General features: G+C 54.2%; 1 protein-coding gene across 2 annotated transcripts; it reads left to right on the plus strand.

Moving 5' to 3' along the window:
- Nucleotides 1-243: 243 nt before the first annotated feature.
- Nucleotides 244-19,950, plus strand: JDP2 (Jun dimerization protein 2). 2 transcript variants are annotated; one of them, XM_055715573.1, is made up of 4 exons: nucleotides 244-378; nucleotides 13,004-13,227; nucleotides 17,917-18,021; nucleotides 18,898-19,950. In XM_055715573.1, exons 2-4 carry the CDS (start codon nucleotides 13,027-13,029, stop codon nucleotides 19,081-19,083), a joined length of 492 nt encoding a protein of 163 aa, XP_055571548.1. In that variant the 5' UTR covers nucleotides 244-378; nucleotides 13,004-13,026; the 3' UTR covers nucleotides 19,084-19,950. The 2 variants fall into 2 exon arrangements, with proteins under 2 accessions (XP_055571548.1, XP_055571549.1); XM_055715574.1 differs by lacking the exon at nucleotides 244-378 and adding an exon at nucleotides 2,159-2,429.
- Nucleotides 19,951-20,553: the final 603 nt, after the last annotated feature.

Consider the following 20,553-nt stretch of genomic DNA (forward strand, 5'->3'; position numbering starts at 1 on the left):
TGCAAAGGTGTATAGAAAGTATTCTACCTCGCTGAAAACAAAAAGATGAAAGAACGATGGCATGAGGAGAGTAGGAATAAGGATACATGTGCCGTGTCCTGCTGAGCCAGGCTGTTACCTATTTCTGTAGGACAACTTGGGCAAAGTGTATCCTATATTGAATGCAGCATTTCTAGTCCCCTGCTCCTGCTCGGTCCCAGCTCCCCAGCTGAATTCTCTTTCTCTTGCTGACACAGAGATGAAGAGGACAAGGCTGGAAGTGCTGGTGGTGAGACCTCGTGGATGATGAATGGCATGCATCATCAGCGGTGAAAAGAAATGAAATTGGTGAATTCAGAAAAGAAACAAGGACTGACAAGCCAGGAGAAGGCAAACAAGGTAGGGTGTATGGTGCCTCACTGTGCAGCTGAGGGGGGAGGATAGGTCAAAGAGATGGTGGTATTGCTCTGCTCTGTGACAGATTCCTTTTGTCTGTAATGACCTGCCCACAGGGCCCAGGGGCATGCAGGAGAGCTCAGAGGAATTTGCTGGTCCTGAGTCCTTGCTGTGGTTCATCCTGTTTGGGAGACACATCTCATCTCTTTCCCCATTTACTTCGGGCACGGGCTCAGGCACAGGGAGCTGGGTAGTGCCGCTCAGCCCGACGGTTTTGCTAACCACTCTAGTATTTTTTCTTTCCAAATTAAAAGGTGTATTTCTGTCCTGAAATGCTTTAGGAGCCCCAGCCCTGGAGCATCCAGTACCTGTGACGGGTCTAGTGTGGCCCTGTGGGTGTGCAGAGCTTTGCTTCTCAGAGCAGTTTGGCAGATGCAGGTGGGAAGAAGCCAATGTTAGAGAGAAAGAGGAAGGAGACAATTCAAATCCATGCAAATAAGTTATCAGGAAGACTCCAGTCCACCATCTGCTCCCACATCTCCTCCTGACATCATGGTGCTAGAGCACCAGGCACCATGAGTGTGCATGTGCCTTGGGCAACGGCCCTCCTGGGATATTCCAGTGATGATAAGGGAAGACCAAAGCAGCTGGGCAGGGGAGCCTTGAACCCCTCTGCTCCCTCTTGGCTCCTCTCCATCCCAGTCAAAGGGCTGGCAGAGCTGGGGCTGGCAGACCTTGACCGGTGTATGGGGGAGCCTGAGCAGGCCAGGCTGGGGTGGGATGAGCTGAGAAGGAGCTGGCTTCCCATGGGGCAGTGGCGTTGCCCCCCCTGCCCCTGTGTCGCTGCTTCCCTGGGTGACATGGGGTCGGCGCTGGGGAGCTGTGTCACTCTCCCTGGTCCTTTGCCTCCTTGTTCCCAGGCGCAGGACTGAGGAGCAGGGGGCTCCACACAGAGCTACTGCTGCAGGCTGGCCCGGGCAGGGCTGTGGCGGCACCAGGTATCAGCGGGGCTGCCCAGGACCTGGTCCTGGCAGGGCTGGGGGGCACGGAGCAGAGAGCCAGGGGTTGCGGGGGGGGGGGGGGGGGGGGGCAGCGCAAATAGGAGTGTGGGAGGGGGCCCGCACCCGGTGGAGGGGTGCGAGGTGCCATGGTGCGGGGGTGCTGGCTGTGAGGGCACGGGCTTGCCAAGGGGTGGTGGGTATGGAGTCCTGGGGTGCAGGATGTAGGGATGCTGAGCTATGGGGTGTGGGGTGCCGGGTGCAGGATGTGCTTGGTGTGGGGTGTGGGGTGTGGCATGCAAGGATGCCAGGCTGTGGGGTGCCAGATGCAGAATGATGGGGTGCCGGGTGTGGGATGTCAAGGTGCTGGGTGCAGGGTGTGGGATGCGGGTATGCTGGGCTGTGGGGTGTGGGATATGGTGTGTGTGATGTCGGGGTGCCAGGTGTGGGGTGTCGGGGTGCTTGTTGTGGAATGCGGGGTGCCGGGATGCCAGGCTGTGGGCTGCGGGATGTGGGGCGCTGGGCTGTGGGGTGCAGGGTGTCAGATGCGAAATGGTGGGGTGCCGGGTGCGGGATGTCGGGGTGCTGTGTGTGGGTGCCGGGGTGCAGGATGCGGCGATGCCGGGCTGTGGGGTGCGGAATGCGGGGTGCCGGGTGCGGGATGCGGGGTGCCGGTGTCCCGGCTGGTCCCACCCCTGCGCGGCGCTCCCCGCCCCGCGGCCCCGCTCCCCCGCCCTCCCTGACGTGTGGCGCTGGCAGCCCGGCCGGTTCCGCATTCCCGACCCCTCCCCGCAGCCCAGGGGCCGCTATATAACCGGGGCTGATGCAACCCACCCCGCCGCCTGCCACAGCCTGCGGGAGGCGCGCACCGGGGCGGCGGGGGGCGGCGGCGGGCCAAGGCGCCCCGGCGGCGGCCGGCACCGACATCGGCACCGACATCGGCGCCCGGCGGGGCCCGGGGGTCGGGGCAGCGGCGGAGGCGGCGGGGCTGAGCCTGCAGCCCGGCCCCTGCGGCCGGGCCCCGCGGGCACCCCGGCAGCCCGGTCCCCCTGCACGGTGGGTGCGGGCGCGGGGCGGGGGAAGCGCCGGGATTGTGGCAGGGCGGGGGGATGCGCGGAGCATCCCGGCGCCCCGCGGCAGCGTGCAGGGTGCTGGGTGCTGCCCTCCGGGCGGGGAGGGGCTCCGGTGCCAGCGGCCGGGCGCGCCGCGGGGATGCGGGGAGACCCCCGGGGTGGGTGCGTGGGTGGGGGGCGGGCAGAGCCGGCCGGGAGCGGGGCTGCGCTGCCCCCGCACCCGGCGCTGCGCGGGGGCCGGGGCTGCCGTGCGGGGGTGCCCGGGCCCGGGCCCTGCACCCGCCCCGCTGCAGGGCCGGCGGGGAGCGCCCCCCCCCCTGCCCCGGTGCCGCCCTCCCGCCGCTTCACCTGCCGGCCGGGCCGCAGGTGGGGGCCGGGCTGCCGGGGGGGGGGGGGGGGGGGGCGCTGCCGGCCGGGCCGCCCCGCGGGGCCCGGGGAGGGAAGGGGCCCCGGGGCTCCCCCACCGCGCGGTCCCAAGTCCGCTTTAGCAGTGAGGCATGGAGTTGAATGGAAGTTGCATTCTTTTGCACGGTCTGCTCCGGGAGGCGCTTTGCTTTTTCCATGGGAGGGAAACGGGTTTGAGAGCAAATTAGGGGAAAGGGAGAAATACCAAGAGAGCAAGAGCCACGTTATGTTTCCATTTTCCTTTTAATGAAGGCCCTGTGGAGGTGTATTTGAAAACACAGGGTCTCCTATGCCTTCAAGGAGGGTGAGAACACTGTGCTGGCTGGTTCCAGGGCCATATGCAGCGTATGGTGGCCAATGAAACAGGGCCTGGCTCGTTCTCGTGCTTGTCTTGGCAGCCTGCTCCATGGCTTGCATTACCAGCCCTGGAACACAACCACTGCCAAACAGTGTGTGTGTGTGTGTGTGTGTTTGGACTCCGAGAGCTCAGCAGAAACAAATGCTTCTGCAGCTCAGACTAAGATTTTTTAGCTAGTTGCAAGAAAAACTTTCATGAAAAACTCTATCTGGAGCCTGCTCTGGGAATTTGCTGGGGAATGCTTGCATGGGGACATCTGGGAATGCCAGTCATTGGAGTTCAGACTCTTAGTAAGGCTTGTAGTGATTTTAAAAAAGAAAAACCTTGCCCGTCTGGGGATGAGTGGGTGGGCGCAGGAGCCACCATCTAAACCATCCCTGTGTCACGCAGCGACTGGTTGTTCCTGGGATCTGGGGGATTGACATGATCTGCTGAGAGTTACCGTGAGGGTTGCTGCCTCTGTCGCCTCGTTGAGACACCCACGGATGCTTCTCGCTCTTCTTCACGGCTGAGCATTGAGCATTTCCCTCCTCACAGGATGCAAAGGTCTCTGTGCTGCGGTCCTTGCCAAGGAAGAGTAGATATTCCCTCTTACCTCCTACTGCCCTCTCCATCTGAGCAGCGTGTCCATCTAGGCCGCCCAAGTGCGGACAGTGCTGAGCATCTGCTCTGTGGTCTCCTTCCCTGTGCTAGTGTTTGCTGCTTCAGCTGCATTGCCTGGGCCAGGTACTTGGCAGCACGCGGTGTCTCGAGTGAGAAGCTGTTGAGCGGGTCTTTTCACTGCAGTAGGCTGTTCCAGGTGGACCTGGCCCTAAGAGCAATGGAGACGCTCATGGTGTGTGGTGTGGACCGCTTGCCAGCCTGCATGTGTCCCGTAGTGCCAGTGTGGCAAGGAGGGGGCACAGCAAATCTGATGCCATCTGTCTTTGGCTGCTTGCGTGGATTTTTCAGTTGCTTCGGCTGTCCAGAGTATCAATCCAAACATTGCAGGCTATTTTAACATGCAGCCAGGGAGCCGAGGGTCCATATGGTCCTCTCAGCTGAGCAAGACTGTTGCAAACTAGCCAGAGCTCGTCTCTATATGGGTTAGAGGTCTTTGTGGATGACCCTGACATTCAGGGCATAATTTTGAGGAGTTTGTAGGGGGAGGCCCTCTGATTTGAGTCCATTCTTGGCCTCTCAGGAGCTCTGTGCCGGAGTAGAGTTGTAGTCTTGAAGATTCCAGCCCTGACCACTTGTGGTTATGGAAGGTCCTGGGGGATTTCAACAAGTCGGTCATTAACCTCAGTGTCTGAGCTGCAGCCTAGCTCAGACCAGGATACTCCTCCTTCCTCAAACCACTTCTTGCTGCTTCAGGTAGAAACAGGAGAGCTTTTACCCTCCTGCTCTGTACTGCCATCCAGCAGGTGGTGCAACATTATTAAATGTCTGCCAGAAATAATTAACTGGCAATTGCTAATAGTATACTGTGATAATTAATCGCATTTTTTTGCAGTTATCACAATGAATTACTGCAATGGAGAAGCCTTGCTATGCTAGGTGCTGTACAAAACCCCGCTGTCACAGGTTGCTTACAAGTCAATCGCTGCATTGCAGTGGTGGGGGCAGTGTAATGCTAAACTAGAGCTTTTTACTATCCTGTGAAGGTATGGAGGAAAATGCTCAGGGAAAAGAAGACTGTGAGCTGACTGCTTTGCTAATGGCAAAGAGGGAGTTATTTCTAAAGCTGAGGACTGGAGGGCCAGTGTCTTCCCCTCCTCATAATGGATATAAGGAGTCAAAGCATCAGACAGGCAGATGTGGGGGCCTGACAATGGAAATCAGTTGCATTGGGGGCTGCAAAATTGCACTTCTGCTGAGGAGAGGCTGTCTGCTCCAGGCTGCCCCATGCATGCCTCCCTGATGGAGAAGAGGAGGGAGGCAGCAAGGCTCTCTGCGTTCCTGTTTTCAGAAAGCTTTTCATAGCCGCCTGTCCATGAATGACTCGGATGTTCCTCTTGCCATCTGTGTGAAACTAGATGTGCAGGACTGAGCCAGACTGTTCTGGCGCACAAATGGGTTTAGACTTCCATCTCCTGAGGAACTGTTCTTCACAGCTCCTTCCTCTCTAGCACTGTGGCCCTGTAATCCTCTCCTTGGAGCTTTGGGAGTTTGGGATGGTGCATCACATGTGCCGGCATTCACAAACCCTGCAGCTCTTCTCCCACTGTGTGGGGTTACCTGTAGGAGGAAGGGAACAGCAAGGGCAGCAGCTGGGGGGAAGGGTACAGATGCTTCTTTGGCCTTGCAAGCTCAGGACCTGATGTAGGAGCTGTCTCTCTCCTGGAAGTGGGGTGTGGAGGCCGTGAGGTACTACGGTGTCTAGCACACTGAGGTGGCATGCTGCCGCTCAGTGCACTTGGTAAGCCATGCTGCGATTGTGCCTTAAACTGGCCTTTAAATGAAGGGGAATCTCCCTGATGCCATAAAACGCTAAGTAATGTTAGGTCCTTGGTGAAGAGAGGGCATGCACAGTTTTACCCCAGTGCATGTCACTGCAGCTCTTCAGTATGCTACAGGTGGAGGGTTCCTTGGCATCGCCAGGTTCGGCAGAGGGATGAATGAAGGCACAGTGGCTGTTAGAGACCATGTTTGCCAGCGCTGCTGCATGGGTACTGAAAAGACAGGTTACAGCCAAGGGGCTTGGCTGCTGCTGTGTTCTGATGGTTGGCAAATAACTGATACTGATCGGTGTGGGCACTGGCACTGCAAGTTACTGTTTCTAACAATGCAGACCAGAAGAAGCTAGACAGGAGACGGGGTGACCTGCTGTAAGGTACTAGTCAAAACCAGATGCATCTAGAGCAGATAGCAGTTGTGTGAGAATGGGAGACTATCGCAATTTAGGCAACAGAAGAAAACTAATTGCATGGCTAGGTACTTGTGGCACTGGGAATATGGGGTAGTGACTTTATGCCTTCAACTTTGTCATGCTTAATTTGGCATTCACTGGGGGCTGCATCTTGAAGTGGAAGAAAGTCCGTTGTCGGCTGTTGACCCTCAGCATCCTGCAGTCTCCCCAGCCCGAAGAGTCCAGATGGAAAAAAAGCAAGCGGCTCCGTGCCTCAGAGCAGTGATAGCCAACTGCCCTGTCTTTGTTTAGGAAGTCACATTCTTGGGGCATGAGAAGTTGGGCATGTCAGGAAAGGGCTTTCTTATAAATCATCCTGCTAACAGAAGGAACTAGAAAGTTGCAATGTGTGATATACAGGCTGAGCAAACTTGATAACCAGGAGCTAAAAAAAGCTAGAAAATTATAATAAAGCCATAGTAAAATCCAAGGAACCAGAAGTTGCTTTTCATGGATGATAACACTACTTCTGATCTCCGCAGCAGAATTATTGTGTGCTGGCCAGGAGCAGATGAAAGGCCGATTGCTGTGACTTAGGTGCTCCAAGACAGTAGGTACAAATGGTGATAGTACATTAAGTGCTAACATGCTAATGAAGAGATCAAAGATTGCTTGTATGGTGTCTTGCAGACTTTGGCAGTGCTCTGATGCATGGCAGCTGACAAGAAATGGCAGGCGCCCGGGTTGAGCCTGGAGTGAGAGAACAGCAGGCAAGCATGGCCTTGGTCCTGTAGGCAGCGTGGAGAAGGGCTGGTAGGGCAGCCTTCGCCTTAGCGTAGCGCTTAACATGGACAAAAAAGAAACATGCCGGTATTTAGTGTCAGAATCTGCTGGCTGGCAATATTAGGTGCTAGACTGGCTCTCTGAGCATCAGAAGGGTACTTGGATCAACCACTGCAGATGTCAGAGCATGTAAAATAGATTATGTTGGAAGAAACTGTGATTTATAGACAGCAAAATTGAAAATAAGGTTGCAAACAGCCCTCGCTCTTGCCAAGGAGGCTGACAGCAGAGATAAGACAGTAATGGCAATTTAAATTGAAATGTGACTGTTGGAGCCTGCTTTTGGGTGGCATGGTCCTATCTGCACAACAATGCTGTTGATACAGCAACTGTATTGGGTTTATAAAAAAGCATCCCTGGGTAAGTGAGGATGCATAGGATGGTCCTGGGGGAACAGTGGATACAAACTATGGCAGTTTCTGCACAAGGAAATGAATGTATGCTTTTAACACAGATAGGCATTCCTGTGCCAGTTTTCGTCTGTGGGTAAGAATAGCACTGAAGAGGTGGCAGGAGAGGTGTGAATACAGGCTAGCAACCAGAGTACAAGCCCCCGGAGGCACTGGGTTACATGGATTATGCCTACGCACGTTAGATTTATGCTGCACGTTAGATTTATGCCGTAACTGCTGTGCAAACATCAGCTCCTTCAAAAAAAAACCTAAGCAGCCACCAGAAAAAAGCAGCAACGAAATTGGTATGGGAAGGAAAAAAACCCCAAACCATGAGCAGATGAAGATTAGAACTACAGGAGAAAGAATAGGAGGGTATGCAGGGACGGTGTCACCGAGGAAGCTGAGCAACTGTATGGGACAGTATGGACTTGGTAAAGCTTCCTCCCTCTAGGTCGCAGGCTCCAGCAGATAACAGACCCTGGCAGTAGGAGAAAAACTTAGGAGTAATGGGCACTGCCTTTAAGAAATAATAAACCAACCAGTGTCACAGACCATTGACCATAAGGACATAACGGGGGGATGAAGCACAGAAACGCTTTTCACTGATGGGAAAGATGCAGCAAAACCAAGGTGAGCCAAGGAAGCGGTACTGTTATCATCTCTGGGGATAAGGGTGCTGATAAAATAACCAAGCTTGACCAGAGGCTGACTGAGACCACAACGACAACAGTGCCAAAGCAAGGATGCAAAAGTGACTGCAATAATTAGGAGGGTTTACAGACATTTCGGCAAGAGGTCAAGTCTTGTGTTACAGCATTTTAAGCAGAACAAGGGGAGCATAGAGGCAAAGCTAAGGAAATACAAACTGAATTTTGACCCATGAAATCACGTGTTGACCAGATTTTTGCTGCAAGGATAGTTGCTGAAGAGAGCATTGAATGACACAGGCTGCTCATCACTGAACTAAAGTTTTAAGAAAGCCTTCTCTGTCTCCTGATTTACTCTGGAGCATCTTGATGTTGTGGCACAGAATGATGAATAGCATCAGTGCAGAAGGCACGGCTACAGCGAATGTAAACTTGAGCAGCTGGCGTCATGCAGATCCCAGTGTCAGATGTAAGTCTACACATTCTCTTTCCCCTCACTGCTTTGCTTTGCTGTTGGCTTCATTATGTGAAAAAGCATAGCTGGTACAATGCAGGAATTGTGTGGTTCAGCCGTAGGACACCAGAAAGCTAGGTTTTACTGAAGACACAATGTTTCTCGGCTCATGTAAGGAGACACTGAAAGACTGTCTGGCATTGAGGGGAAAAGAAGACTGTGTTAATAATCAGATCTGGAAAGAAAAAAAAATCTAATAAGAATCCTAGCTAAAGCCCTGTGTTAGAAAGTGAAGGAATACAGAGGTGAGTTGGTTCATGTGCCTTAGAAATAACAAACACTGCAAGGGAATACCCAGAAAGAAATTGGGAATTGGCAAGGCGCCAGCCCTATTCATCCCATCCAGCATGATATGGGTATTGAAAAATTGCAAATTAAAGATTTTTTTCAGGTGTTGAACTTTGAAGTTATTTCTGCCCTATGATGCAAACATGGTAGGAATATAGTGGAGCTATAGGCAGGCTTGTCGACATCTTCCAGGTTAACGGCCTCAGGAAAAGGACCAAAATATCTAATAGAATGACACGCTTTGGCTTTTTTGACACAATTGTAGTACAACGTCTTGCCTCTAGTGTTAATCAGAAAAGAAAATGAAAGTATGTGGGACTTGGGATGAAAGGAAAGCTTCTCTTACAGGAAGAAGAGGCAAAAGAAGCAGAACAACAGTCCCCCCGGTCAGCAGGCAGTGGCAGTGCCTGGGGCTGAGGGTCATCGAGCACTAGGTGGGCTGATCTCTCACTGCACCCCTGCTCTGCAAAGAGGGATGGCATCTCTCTTTGTTCCATCCTTATTTCCATGGTTATAGTCCTGCTGGGAATGGTTTTACATACCTCTCCAAGGTCTAACTCTGCTTGACTCTTGGCAGGTCTCAATGTGCTCCTGAGCTTCGTGACCCCTGAGCAAGATCTCACTTGTAGAAGCTAATTCCCTCTTCCCACCTAGCTCTCAGCTCATCTTAATGTGCAGGTTCATGTTCTTCCAGGTGGCTCCTGGCACTTTGGTTGGAACAGCCTTAGATTTAGTTTATACCGATGCGGGTGTGATGTGGGCTTTGGCAGTGCAGTCCCTGGATCCAGGATAAATTTTTAGAGCATGTTAGCTGGGCCAGCTCCTTCATTCCGACCTGTGCCACATGTCACACTACTACAGGGGCTCTTTCAAGGGATATTAAGGTATCTGATCAAAGAGGCAGAGGGGAAAAGGTGGGCCAGAGAAAACACAATGTTTTCTCAAATCTTTAGCCAGTTGTCCCTGGGGAGCTGCCCCAGGCTCAGGAGTGCAATGGGATGCTCAGTGGCCAGGTTTCTCCTCCCTCCTCCTTTCATAAATCGCAGTGACCCTGAATTTGGTCTAGCTGAGGACTGGGACTGGCCAGCCCAGTGCTTGGGTGCTGTCAGCTGCATCTTGTGATGGAAGACAATAAATGAAAACCAGGTCCCCCAAGTCCAAAATGGATTTAGGCATCCAGTGCTGGGCTCAAGTCAGGTCACAGCCTGAAGCCTGTGAAAGGGTGGGTTGGGGTCCCAAACCAGTGTGTGCCATCGCAGCTCACGTGCGGTATTTGCAGGAGGGAGACTTCAAGACAGTGTTCATATACTTTAGCTACTGATTTTGTTATTTTTTAAATTATTGTTTTCACTTAAGTCCAAACTGTTCAAGCTGGGGATGGACTTCTATGGGATTGCTGGTGAGGAGGTGTGCAGCAGCTGGCCTGGGGTGTGCTGCTGTTAGCAGGCTTCATCCCAGTGCCGCAGCATGTCGGCTTAGTGGCAGTGGCTGGGAAATGGCTAACTCTGCAGTGCATAAAGCCATCTCAGAATGGTAGGCTGAATTTAACTCCATGCAGCTGAGGCCTGTGGCAGTATGTCCTGGGAAGAGCCTCTGGAGTCATCTCCCTTTACCATGCCACCGTGCTCTCCTGCTGGAGAGGGGCAGTGAGGAGGATGGTAAGGATTTGGACACAGTCCCCAAATAACTTTTTGCATTTTTCCGCCTGGAGTGCAGCCTAGGGTAGGATGGTGCCCAGCTTCTGGAGGAGTGAAGCATCTTAGCCATGTGTAAGCCTGAAGGGAAGGGGAGGGAGGCAGCCTGCAGCTTCAGAGCCTGGCTGCAAGCAGGCATCTCCGGACACCATACAAGGCAACTGCTGCAGCTGTGGAATTACAGCTGTCTGTTTAGAGATTGCTATGGAAGAATGTGTAGTTTGGATCAGTTTAGGTCCTTACAATCTCAACAAGTTGATGTGTAGTCTTTTCGGAGGTCAAATGTCATTACCAAGAATTTTCTCTTTCTCTTTTGGCACCAGATGGGCAGGAGTCCTCTTCATCGGGTGGTACCACTTTGCTTCAGAAGTCACTGTCTCTGCTATCTTTCCCATCTTCTCCTTTTCAGGCTCTAATGTCCTTGTGCAGATCACCTCCCCTGGGCCCAGCCTCTGCCACACACCCCAGCACTGCTGAGCACTGGCCTGCTCCCCCCCTTTCTGGTCTCCTCCTGAAGGGTGACGGAAGCAGACGACTTGATTCCTGCTCACCACCTCTTTAGGGTCACACTCTTGCTGCATTTGCTTTCCATGCTCTTTCCCAAATCCCATTGGTCACCGCTGCCATCTGCTGAGCAAACTCTGCCAGGGGACATTTCATGCTGACACCTGGACCTTTTTGGTGGCAGATTAGAGTGTATGACAGCTCAGCATACTGGGGCTTATAGACACTCTCTGATGCAAATCCCCTTGTCTATCATGCCAGGATGGCTTGCATAGCATCTGCACTGGCAGCTGTGGAGCTTGCATTAGCGTCTCTAACCTTGACTAACCTGTATGATTGGCTTTCCTTCCCTTCTGCTGCTCATCTCCTGTTCCCTCACATTAACAAATATACCAAATAATCTCCTGGGTAGAGACATACCAGCACCAAGAAATCCTTAACTCTCTGCTTGTCATGATTAACCCTGTTCAATGTTCAACCTGCTCCCACTGACCCTGCTTGGGGTGTGTGTGTGTGTGTGTGTTGGACCAGGTGAGCTCCTTCCCCACCTCAGCTGTTCTGAGACTCCATGATCCAGCAGTCGTGTCTCACACGCAGCTTTAGGCAAATTTTCAGCCTGGTACTGACATAGATTTGTAACCCCAGGATGGCAAGTGCTGAGCAACTGTGGCACCTGGCTTGACAACGTGTGTGTGCACAGCTGTACTGCCTGGACCAAAAGTCTGCATCACCTGTCACCTGGTCTCTCAGCAGCTCAGAGTGGATGCTTTGGAAAGAGCAGGGCAAGTGCATGTTATGCCTTGCTTAATGCACCACCTCACTCTGGCAGATGGTGCTGTCAAAGCTTCCAGGAGTTTGTGCAGACCAATGTGACTGATGGTCCTTAGTGGACCCCTCTTCCATGAGTTTGCCTTTGTTCAACTCTCATTCAGCTGCTCATTGAACCCTGCCTTGTGACTGGCTGTAGTGGTTATGGAAAGCTGCTCCATGAGATTTTGGGTCCGCTCCATTAGCCTGTTTCTGCCTGCTGTGTGGGTGCTTCCAGGGGCAGGATGGGGTGGATGCCTGGAAGCTCTCAGCTGGGACTGGTCTGGCTGGGCAGAGCAAGGAGAGCCGTGCACGAGCACTGGGACAGGTGGCTGAGTTGTATTGCATGTGTGTGGGAATGGTTGCTGTGTGGTCAGAAGTTGACCCTGCATGTTGGAACTGGGTCACTCGTGAGTGTCCCAGGCCAGTTGCACAAGCAGGTATGTACTTGTGCTGTAGCCAACAACCACCTGTCCCTTTGCTTTTTGGCTAATACAACAGCTTCTGCTCTGTGGGCTTTCCATTTTAGATATAACTGTATTTCTTTCTCTCTTAGCTGCTTGTTCTTCATATTTCCTGGTAACTTGCTTTCTTCTGCCTGTAAGTGACTTGCCAAAGTTTGTCCTATTCTCACTTTGTGCTGCAATTTTTTCTCTTTCCTGATAGAAGCAACCTTTTGCACCTTGCTCCATTTCCCCTCCCCTCCAGCCTTTGCTTCCTCATTTCTGTGCTGGGAGATGTTTGTTCAGTGACAAGTTTTTCTCTCGTGGTTTTATCCCTGGTTGCTGTGCGCTGTGTCCCAGCCCTGACCAGCAGGCTCAGCCTGCCCGGAAGAAATCCAGCCCAAGGCATATTATGTTCCTCTTTGTGCTATTTTTCTTCTTGTCCTAATAACATACACATTAATCAAAACTCAGGTAAGAGCAAAGCTTCACCTTCTGCACTCCAGAGAAAGGTGTGCTGAAACCAGTAGTCCATGGGACCACATCACTGTTGTTGCAGCCAGCTCCTGTTCTGGTGCTTTGCCTCTCAGGTCTTTTCCCTTCCTGGTTTACACACCAGGAGCATATCCTTTCTAGCAGGATTCATACATTTTTGGTTTCTCTCACAGAAGTTCTACTTAGTTCTTTCCTTTGCCATCCCTGGGCGAGAGCGGCTTCTTCCCTGGTTCGCACTCTTGTTAGGTGATGGGACTGTAGAACAGGATTGGCCTGTGCTGTCGTGAGACCCTGTTGCTGGGTTGTAACAGGCTGTGTCTTGCTCTCCCTCCAGCCTACGAAGCTGTTTCCCCTGCTATGATGCCAGGGCAGATCCCTGATCCGTCCCTGACGGCTGGCGCGCTGCCCGGGCTCGGCCCCTTGACGGGACTGCCTGGCACAGCCCTGACCGCCGAGGAGCTGAAGTGCGCCGACATCCGCAACATCGGGGCCATGATCTCACCGCTCCACTTTCTGGAGGTGAAACTTGGGAAGAGACCCCAGCCCGTGAAAAGTGAGGTGAGTCTCGGGGGCTGCTGGCTACAGATGGCCCTGGGGGGCCATTGCCTGCACCTGCCCGGGTTTCTGTCCTGCCTGTGCTTGTTTCCTGCCAGGGTGGCCAGCAAGGTGTTCTATAAGGATGCCACGCCACCTGTTTGGTGATGTGCACATGTGTTGGCAGCTGCTCCGCTGGCTGTCTCTTCCCCGTGTCTGAATTTGTGTCCCTGCAGCATGGGCTGGGAGTAGTGGCCTTTGTGTCCCAGACCTGACCGGTCCCACGCAGCTGTTGGCAACTGGCTGAACTCAATCCCTGCCTGCGGAGTGGGGTCTGGTGCAGCCAGCGTGTCCCTAGGTTGGGGCATGCACCCAAAGGAGAGGCCGAGCAGCCTGTCAGAGGGCTTGTGCGATATTTTCATCCCATCTCTGCTGCCAATGAGTCTTTGGTGCTGCTGGTGTTGGCGTTGCCTTTTTCCCACGGGTTGAGCCAGGTGGGTGAGCAGTGCTGAACGGTAGTGGTGACTCAGATCAGCTGGGGCTGCCCCTGCCCCTCTCCTGGGGGGGGGGCTGGATTCACCTCGGGGCTCCTGGGACAGGGAAGGTTGGTGGCTTCTGCTCAGTATCGTAGGCTGGCATGTTGGAACCAGGCTGCAGGGACTTGGGAGACACTTGCACAGCATTTTCCTTGTGTGGTTGACTTGTGTGTTGGTTGTCCAGTCTTTGACTCCTTGACCATTGCTGTATTGGTGGTGAGTGTTTGCACCTCCACATGCCAGTTCAGAGGCTCCACTTTGGTGAGGGTGGTGGCTGCTGTCAAAGTCGAATAAACAACCCTTCTGAACAGTGAGGGTGTCCTCCTGCATGAGGCATCAGATGATGCCGTGTGAGGGTGACTGTGCGTTCTCTGAAAACATCAACGAGGAGGTGGTCGATGATGTGAGAAGCTGCCTGTGATGAGCTGTGCATGGAAGGGCGTAAACCATCAGTTCCAGGGAGCAGCCGCTCTCCAAAGGGTGCTGATGCTTGATTTGGCCCAACTCTTAGAGCAAAAGCTCAGCGGCACCCAGGTCCACCTGTGGGGGGGTGCCTGTTGTTTCTCCCCAGCCCCTTGCGGTGGACTTCTGCAGGCAGAGCTGGTATGATGGAGTTGAGTCCATCTGATCACCTTGCACAGGAGCCTGGTGCCCAAGGGGGTCTCCGGTCGGCTCATGCAGCATTGCATGGAGATCCCCTGGGGAAGGACTGCGCAGCTCTGCAGTGGCAGGAGGTGAGGCTAGGATGCTGTGGTGGGCCATCAGGAGGGCCTGAGGGATGCTAATGGCTTTGGTCCTTCAACAGGCAAAGCTGTTCTGGGTTGGCAGCTGAAGCCGAATGCTGTCCCAGGCTCTTGGCCTGGGTATCGCGCAGCAAATGGGGTGCAGTGCCTGCCTTGCTTCCTGGGCTGGGGAAGAAAGAGGGAGTCTGTAGCTGTGCTATCTTCCCAGGCACAGCTCCTTCCCTGGGACGTCTCGGGGACCTCTGAGCTGGCCCTGCAACAGCGGCTTTTGCTTGGTGGGTGGGGGGATGTGGTCTCACTGGCCTCTGCATAAGAGGGACGGGGCAACTCTGTCCCACAGCAGGTACTGGAAGTGGCGAGCCAGTTGCTGAGACACCGTGTGGAGGACAGATAAGGGGAAATCCACTGGCAGCCCTCACACCCACACGGCTGCCTTTCCTGCAGCCAGTTCCTCCCCTGCATGGCCTGTGAAGCCGAGGAATTGAGGACAGCAAATGGAGCTGCCCCTGGCACAGGCTTTGCAGCGAAAGCCTGGGGGAGTGAAGCAGTAGCTGCTTATCCCATGAGTAGCCAAGAAGCTGCCCACGCATAATTTTGCAATGCAGCCTGCAGCTGCTTTCTTCTTGCGGGGAGCGGAGCCCAGGATGCTGGGTACTGGCACGCCATGCTCTGTGCACCGCCTGGGAGGGCAGGCTGCTCCCCGCGAGCTGCGGCACGGGCGGCTTTCTCGGCTGTGCTGGGGGGACCGTCATCTCCTGGTAGTGGGGTGTTTGTGCCTGGGCGTGGGTGCTGGGCGCTGGCTTTCCTGCAGTGTGGTGGGCAGGCTACCCTCCTCTTGGGGCAGCTGGAGGCAGGTGTGGCTGAGTTCCTCTGTCACCTAAATCCACCTGGGGTGCTCCCTCTGGAACCAAACCCTGCCCCTCAGGCTGGTGGCCACCTCTGTCCCTGATGCTGCTGACTGAAGCGATTCAGGAGGCAACCCCAGACCTTCTGCCCGCAGGGCTCCCCTGGAGACTGGCTGCTGAGACATGCTGTGGGGTGGTACACCATCACTGTCCCTGAGTAGACTCCTAAGCCCCCCCAACACCAGGGCCATGTCACCTTTCTGAACTGAAATCAAGCAGAAGCGGAGAGGGGAAAACCTGTCATCTTGAAGTTACAGGATCTGTGATCAAAAAACAGAGCCAACAGTTCAAGCTGCCACTGTCTGTGCTGAGCCACCCTCCTTGAGCATCTGTACCCATCTAAAGGTCACTGCCCTTTGCTGGGCCCTCTGTGGGGTGGAGGGGAGGCTGAAGGGAACGTGGGCAGGTCACTTAATCTTTGACTCTCACCGAATGGAGCAACAGAGCTTGGAAATGTCAGGTAGCTCCCAGGGATACTCTGAGGCTTGTGTGGTCTGTTTGCTCTTCCAGTTCCTGTTACAACCCACAATGTACTTTGCAGGAAAGTTTTGGGGTGTGTTTCTTGAGGTTTGGAGCTGTGAGTGTATGTTCCCACTCTACACCCTCCTAAATAATCGAACTGAAAGGCTGAGAAGCTGTCTAAGGGGGTTAGATGAGTGGTTAGTAAATATGCGGAGGGGAATGGTGGCTACCCTGATGTCTACCTCCTCTTAAACTCTGCATGGAAATTTTGTAAAGGCTGCTTGTGCCTTTGCTATGGGGTATCCTGGTCCGGCCAGAAGGAAAAGGCAGCAGAGCGTGGAGTTAGAGCCTTCCTGGTCACTTCTAACACCTGCCACATCTGAGCTATGTGGATGTAGTGAGAGCTGGCCATGCCTAACTGCGCTTGGGGCATCAGTGCGGTTCCCATCTTGGTTCTTGTGAATGTAGCGCAGGATGCCCCATGGCGCGGCCTTGGCAAAGGAGCGGTAGCAGCTTGGGGTGACTTGACTTAATATTTTAGCTTCAGCTAAAGTAGCAACTCTGGTATAATGCTTGGGAAGTAAGTTAGAGAAGATGCAAAAGCTATTAGCACTACAAGACTTGGACATGGTCTTCTAAAGCATACTACATGCTGCATATTGGACATGTTGCATATTGGACATGCAGCTTAAGGTGCCCCGTTCACCTTCACTCTGCTGAGTCAATGCTTCATCCTGTCCTTGGACATCACATTGAGATGTTTTGTTTAGCGGGCTTTGGTCTCAGTGAATGTTAGCAGCGTGCAGTTTGCTGTGGATGATGGAACCTGCAGCTTTTGTTTCTTGCAGGCAGCACTGGTGTACCTATGTGTGGGGTAATCTGGTGGCCCCACGCTCCCACCACCGCTTTGTGGCCTTGGCATTGGGGTTCTCTGACTTTCCTTTTGGGATGACTAAGCCCAGGTACTAGAGCAACAAGGCTGCTCAGATGATGTGCTGCGAGAGGCTCATCTGGGAGATGTGTCCCTCAACCACACTCAAGTACGAAGAGAGGGATGTGGCTGCCTTCTCAAGCTGGAGCTGCCCTTAGAGAAGGTGCAAAAAGCTGTGGAAGTGCTCATAAAGCAAATGTTGCTGCCCCTGCATTTGAGAAGATGTGTGCTGTCAGGTGTCACTTGATAGGAATGAGGCAGTTTGGTCTGACATCTCAAAATTTCAGAGTCCAGGACCAAATGTGGATGAAGGCACTGGGGACCTGTCTTCTCTAGCCATGCTACAGCGTGTAACCTGGATGCTGCCCTCATGGGGCTTTCCAGCACTCAGATTTTTCTTGAAGGAGCTGGTTTGGGTTCTCAGATGTAAGCATGCCATAGGCCATTTACACAGGCTTTGTAGTAAATATCCCTAAATACTTTGATTATGGGTTTCCAAACCATAGGGCTTATTGGCCTGGCCTGTGCGGTTTGAGTCAAACAGCACAGAGCAACTGAGTCATGGCGAACAGCGCAGGCACTGCCGTGTCCTGCTTCTTCACCAGGACCTGTCCCCACCTTACTGCAGTGGCCCTGTGACTCAGCGAGTGCTGCAGCTGCAGCAGACAGTCCTGTGTACTGGAAGGAGGGGACAGCCAGGCCCAGCTGGGAGAGCTTTCAGGTTCCTCTGCTTCTTGCTCTTCCCTGCACGTTTGATGCTTTGAATGACTGCGCTCACAGAGCTGCGTGACGAGCTGTGCCTGTCTTTGCAGGATGAAGCTTTATTCCCCTTGTCCCTGCACCCTCTCGAGGAGGGAGCAGCCCTGAAAAGAGTCTGTCCCCTGCCAGCCAGGTCCCCGGCTGTGGGTACTGCACTGGTCTCCCTCCCTGTCCCCACAGAGTGGAGTTAGAGGTCGTGGCAGCAGCATGCCTGGTTCCTGCTGAGGATTAGACCATGTTGCTAGTGGCCCCTGGCACGGGTGGCTGCCACCCCTCTCCTTGTCCTGTCACCAGTGGGGCTGCCGGGTGCTCATTCCTACCTCTCACCCTGCCCCACACCTGCCGGCTCTGATCTGGGCTTCTCCGTCTCATTGCAGCTGGATGAGGAAGAGGAGAGGAGGAAAAGGCGCCGGGAGAAAAACAAAGTAGCAGCAGCACGATGTCGTAACAAGAAGAAGGAGAGGACGGAGTTCCTGCAGCGGGTGGGTGCCCTGACCTGTCCTAGGACACAGCGGGGACCTTGGTGGGGGCACTTCCCTAGGAAGGTGCCCCATCTGTGGGCAGTGCTCCTTCCAGATCTGCCCCTCTGCCTCCCCTTCCTCCTGTGCCCTTATCTGGGAAAATACTGGCCTGTTGCCCCACTTTCCGTGAGGGGATGAAGGTGGTGGCCATGTGTGCCTAGGCAGAGCTCACAGGTATCCCTTTTGCCTGTGGTACCAGGGATGGAGAGGGCTGGAAGCGGCCTCTGGGCTTGGGGGAGAGAGGGCTGATGGTGTCCCTGCCTCGGTGCTGGAGCAAGAGCACGCGTGGGAGTGTGGCACACGACAGGGGCTGACAGCATGCTGGCCCCTTGCCCAAATCCTGAAGGTTTCCCCATTGGGAGGCCAGATGCCCTCTCAACCCGTGACCCCAAGGCAGAAGAACTCTCACGGCACCTTGCTGCTTTTCTGCAAGGGGTGGTGGGACATGGGCAAATGACACAGTGGGAGACAAGGAGCCATTTCACAAGGCCAGATCCTTGCAGATGGAGGGTGAAAACTTAAATGTGGGTTTGTTTCCAAACACCCTTCCAGACCATGGAACGCAGCCAGGCAGGGGTTTTGTTGTGGCTCGGCAGAGACCTGTCCTAGGAGGTGACACTGTATTTCCTTGCTGTGGCGCTAGGTAACGCAAGGCAGCAGGGCTGGGGATGAACTGCCTGGAGAGACCTGGTGCCTCAGCATGTCTTTGGGCTGCCTCTGTGCTGCGGGGGCTGAGTGGCAGTGCTGAGCAGAGATGGTTTGTTGGCCAAATCGCTTCTCCTTGTATCCTGTGCTGTTGGAGTAAAGTCCCATGTGGTTGTGTTTCTGTCCTGTTAGGAGTCTGAGCGCCTAGAGCTCATGAATGCTGAGTTGAAGGCCCAGATAGAAGAGCTGAAACAGGAGAGGCAGCAGCTGATCCTGATGCTGAACCGGCACCGTCCCACCTGCATCGTGCGGACGGACAGCATCAAGACGCCAGAGAGTGAAGCCAACCCACTGCTGGAGCAGCTAGAGAAGAAGTGAAGGTGGCACTGGGCCAGGAGGAGGAGACAGTGGCGCAGGGTCTTCCAGGGTCTCTAATGTATGTACTGTATGAAGAACTGTGCACCCAGGCCTGGTGCAGCCAGGACCCAGCGGGCTTCCTTGGGAACTATGGACCAAACAAATATGGGGACAGAGAAGATGAGGAACCTGTCAACCATGTACTCTGAGGCTGAACCCGGGAGCAGGGCTGGTGGTGCCGGTGAGGGCAACCTCCCTGTGATACCTCATCATGGCCCTTCAGCCCGCTCACAGCCCCGGGGACCTACGATGCTGCAGCACGTCCCATGAGGACCACGCGCCCGTGGGGAGCAGGGGCCGCAGGCAGAGGAGCAGCAGCCATGTGGTGCCCTGCCCGGAGGCTGCCGCCACTCCTGGCGCACGCTCCAGAGGGAAACCCAAACCCAAGAACCGCAAACACTTGACGCAGCCCCGTCTGGTGGGCAGGCCTGTCGGGGCTTGGTGGCGCAGGCGCCCCCCATAAGCACACTCTCAGTATAATGTTTACAGCCCAGCTGTCCGTGTCGGCCGTGCTTTTGAATGCACATTTTTACACTTTTTTTAAAGTATTTTTTACAAAGTTTTTATACAGCGATCTCTATATGGATTTATATAATCACTAGATGTGATCCCATAGAAATGTATGTTATGATGGTCTGTTTGTTACAAACGCATATGCCACAGTTATCTCCATTGTGTTACTTGTCTGGTAGTGTCTGGCTCCTTCCCTGGCGTGCTGGGAAGTGGGTCCAAGCTGCCCTCCGCAGTGGTGTCGCTACCCTCTCCATCCATGTATGTCCTTCATAATACTCAGTTCTGTATCTCTCAGTAAATGTTACCTTTACGTACGCCACCCTTCTGTGCTCTGTCCGGGTCAGGCCATGGTGGGCTCTGGCCAGTGCTCAGCACCGTGGCAGCATGCACCAGGTCTGACCGTGCCAGCTGCGTTCCTGGCTGAGTGGGGTGGTGGAGTTGATCCCAGAGCTGGTTTGTGGTGGTTCTTTGTGTTAGCAGGTGTAGGCCAGTGGAATTCACCCTGGGGAAGCTGGGACCCTCGGAGGCAGCTCTGACCATTGCTGAGCAAGAAGTAGCTCTGTGCTGCACTGCAGAGGGCAGGCAGGCCATGGCTTGCCAGCTGGAAAGGCAGAGATGTGAGACGGGGAGAACATCTATCTCACCCTTACCTGGTCCTTCTCGTTTCGCACTACAGTACAGTAGCTTGGACTCACTTCAGGGATGAGAAGGAGTTGGGGGAGCTGTCACAATGTCCTTGTGGTGATGCTGCCTTCGTGGAAGAAGGTGGAGAATTGTTCCTTTGGGTCTCTGTCAGGTCCTAGCCTTGCCCCTAACTGATGTGCTGGGAAAGCCGAAAGAGAGCCTAAAGCTTGCCCTGGGCTTTGGCCAGTGTTTGAGCACAGGAGTGTGGAGGTTGAGAAGATAATCAGCCAGGTG

Source organism: Falco cherrug, chromosome 7 (assembly GCF_023634085.1).
Source record: "Falco cherrug isolate bFalChe1 chromosome 7, bFalChe1.pri, whole genome shotgun sequence".
NCBI classification, from domain to species: domain Eukaryota; kingdom Metazoa; phylum Chordata; class Aves; order Falconiformes; family Falconidae; genus Falco; species Falco cherrug.